This window comes from Egretta garzetta, unplaced genomic scaffold, assembly GCF_000687185.1.
Source record: "Egretta garzetta isolate BGI_Z169 unplaced genomic scaffold, ASM68718v1 scaffold352, whole genome shotgun sequence".
In the NCBI taxonomy this organism is placed as follows: Eukaryota; Metazoa; Chordata; class Aves; order Pelecaniformes; family Ardeidae; genus Egretta; species Egretta garzetta.
Window position 1 is genome coordinate 58,837 of NW_009258768.1, and position 2,739 is coordinate 61,575.

Sequence of the window (2,739 nt, forward strand, 5' to 3'; positions counted from 1 at the left end):
GGCTGGTAACGGCACGGCCAAAGTCTGACGGGTCTCTGCAGGCTTTTCCCCCGTTAAAAATCATTACTTATCATGATGCCTTTAAATCTGCACCACTCGCGCGTGCCTACGGCCAGGGCTGCCACCCACTCCGATCCGGATTTGACTCAGGTGCTGGGCGCCAGCACTGCACGGCTCCCTCTCCCCTTACGGTTTCACAAGCTGCCTTTTTGACGGGGTCAGATAAGCCGGCTTTTTTTACTTTTTTGGTCTGCCAGACAATGATACTGCACTTAAAAATATACCCTCAAATTCCAAGCGCTGTCAAGCTGGATGCCCCGCAGAAATAAGGTAATCAAGGATGAATAAATCTCTTTGCGCTGTGCTAGTTCTGAGGGGATTTACTGCTTTATGAGGAGAAAAAGGAGAATGAGTGCCTGTTTTGACAGCCACGTGGAACTTGCTTCACTTCACTCTGAGTGGGCAGGAAAAGGAAGACTACAGGCTGCCAAGGTGAATCCAAATAATTAGGTCATCCCGCGGGGTCCTGCCTGCTCCACATTGCTCAGTGCTGGAGAGACAGAGATTCATTTTCAGATCTCGATCCAATCTCTGTTCTCTTCCTCACAAGAGAGGAAAGGAGAGGGAATCACTTTGGCATTTAAGGAGAGACAGATTTAAAATGTGCAGCAGAGCACGAAGCGCCTTGTATTTCAGTCTCCGAGGCTTCCACCTCCTTCCCAGTCTGCAGAGAGCAGGCTGTTAGGATGCACACTTAGCTAAGGCCAGTAAGAAGCATTAGGATGTAGAGGACTTGTCTGGGAGGGAAGATGAAAGAGACTATACAACTCGGCGAGGAAAACCAAGTGCTACAGCAGCACTCTCTGCTGATTACTCTCCTTTGTGCAACGCTCTTCTCCAGAGCACTCCTACACAACCTTGGCTCTCCAGCTTGTTTCCCAGAGCAACACCCAGCACCCATGAGCCCTGCAGCAACAACCAAGGTTTCCAGATAAGAGCTCTACTCAGACACCAGCAACAGCAACATCATCTCTTACAAACCATGACAGCAACTAATTTTTATCCGGGGGGGGGAGGGGGAAAATGATTCTCCAACTCACTGATTGTGGTGAAGACGCTTGTGAAGCAGAAGTAATCCACAGCGTTGAGCGAGAGCAGGTGATACAGAAACTGTTCCCGTTCTTCTTCACAGCGCAGGAAAGCGTAACGCTTGTAAAGTTTCCTGGTAGGAACAAATACATTGCTTTCTTGTTGAAAAAGCACCATGTATCTTAAAAGGTGTTTGAATCTCAAAACACCAACTGAAGAGTTGGATCTTCATGGGAGGTATGAAAAGTGTGAGATTCCACAGCTAACACAAGCTGTTAGAAACCCATAGGGGGCATTTACCCACTATGCTATGTGTGTTTTACAGACCACTCTCAACTCCACTCTAGCATAGCAAGGCTACAGGGTTCATCTCGTTAAAGGATCAGTTTTGGTTCTGCTGCAAAGCACAGGTATAAATTAACACTGCTCACAACAACAGACCTGAACCAACATGCAGCAACCTCATTTCTTCCCCATATCTTCCCACTGCAGAATAGCCTTGTCTTAGAAAACTAACCAGAAGGCACCAAACCACGGAAGGCACCAGACCACAGAAGGCACCAGACCACAGAAGGCACCAAGCAGCAGCAGGGGTCTTCCCACCACTTTCACTTTGGCAGACCCAGTGTAAATCACTAATTGCCCAAAGCAGCGCAAAGGCATACCAGGAGTTAACCTGGACCCGCTCTGAGAAAGCACAGAGTTTTTGACACTGCCAGCAGTCTGAGGGCAACAGACTCCCACCAAGCTGCTAAAGGTAGATGGGTGTAGATGAAACTTCAGAAAAAAAGACAGGTGTGCCACCTGATCACCCAAGAAGTGACTGTCTCCAGTTCTGCCAAGAACTGCGTGCAATAGCTAGGATGTTTTCATAAGGTTTGGGTTTTTTTTCCTAAATGCATTGCTTTGAGAAAATGAAGTCGGGGAACACCTACACAGGCAAATTGTTTGCCTGTGCTTGCAAAAGGAGGCAAAGATGGGGGAGCTGCTAAGAGGCTGGGAGGGCTGGCATCTAACCCAGCCCATCGGCAGTCAGGATGGGGGCCTGCATTTGGCTGGAGTCAATGGTAACGCAGGGCTGCTGTGAGAAAAGGGGCATTCCTCCTCCCCAGCTACCCTCTGCCCTCTGCTCAGTCACTTCTAGCAGGAAACCACAGTGCCCAAACAGGGCCCCTGGCTGCGCCCCGAGCCTGCAGAGCACCTTGACACACCAGTGAGGAAGACCTGAAAGTGAAGCTTTGAGAAAAAGAGCCAACTTACTTGGCAAGTGCCTGGTTGGAGAGCAGCTGCTTCAGGTGCTGAGACAAAAGCTTCTTCTCCAGAGAAAGCCTTATCCAGGCTCGGGCTCGCCCCACATCAGTCTTTATCTCGCTCATGTTCTGAACATGCCTGAAACGGGTGGGGAAAAAAAATAATAATAGATGAATCATAAAAATCCTACATGCTTCAAATGGCAATATCCAGTGTGATGCAGCAGCTGAACTGGAAAACATCTCCTGACATAATTTCTAGAGAAAGAGACCCCGCCCAGCAGGGCCACGCCGTGCCCTGCGCTATGGCACTGAGACCCCTGGCAGCCCCAGGCTGGCCCGGGGACATGGGGCAGCCCTTCCTGGGGTGGCATGGGCATGGCAGGGTGCAAACCCGACG

At 49.9% G+C, this 2,739-nt stretch overlaps 1 protein-coding gene across 1 annotated transcript in view; it reads right to left on the minus strand.

Annotated features, from left to right (window-relative positions):
- The window catches only part of DENND5B (DENN domain containing 5B), a 69,792-nt gene that overhangs the window by 8,439 nt on the left and 58,614 nt on the right, over positions 1 to 2,739 (minus strand). The window contains exon 17 of the mRNA XM_035889059.1: positions 1,101 to 1,222. Within this exon, the coding sequence (XP_035744952.1) occupies positions 1,101 to 1,222 (122 nt within the window). The remainder of the gene's footprint in view (positions 1 to 1,100; positions 1,223 to 2,739) is intronic.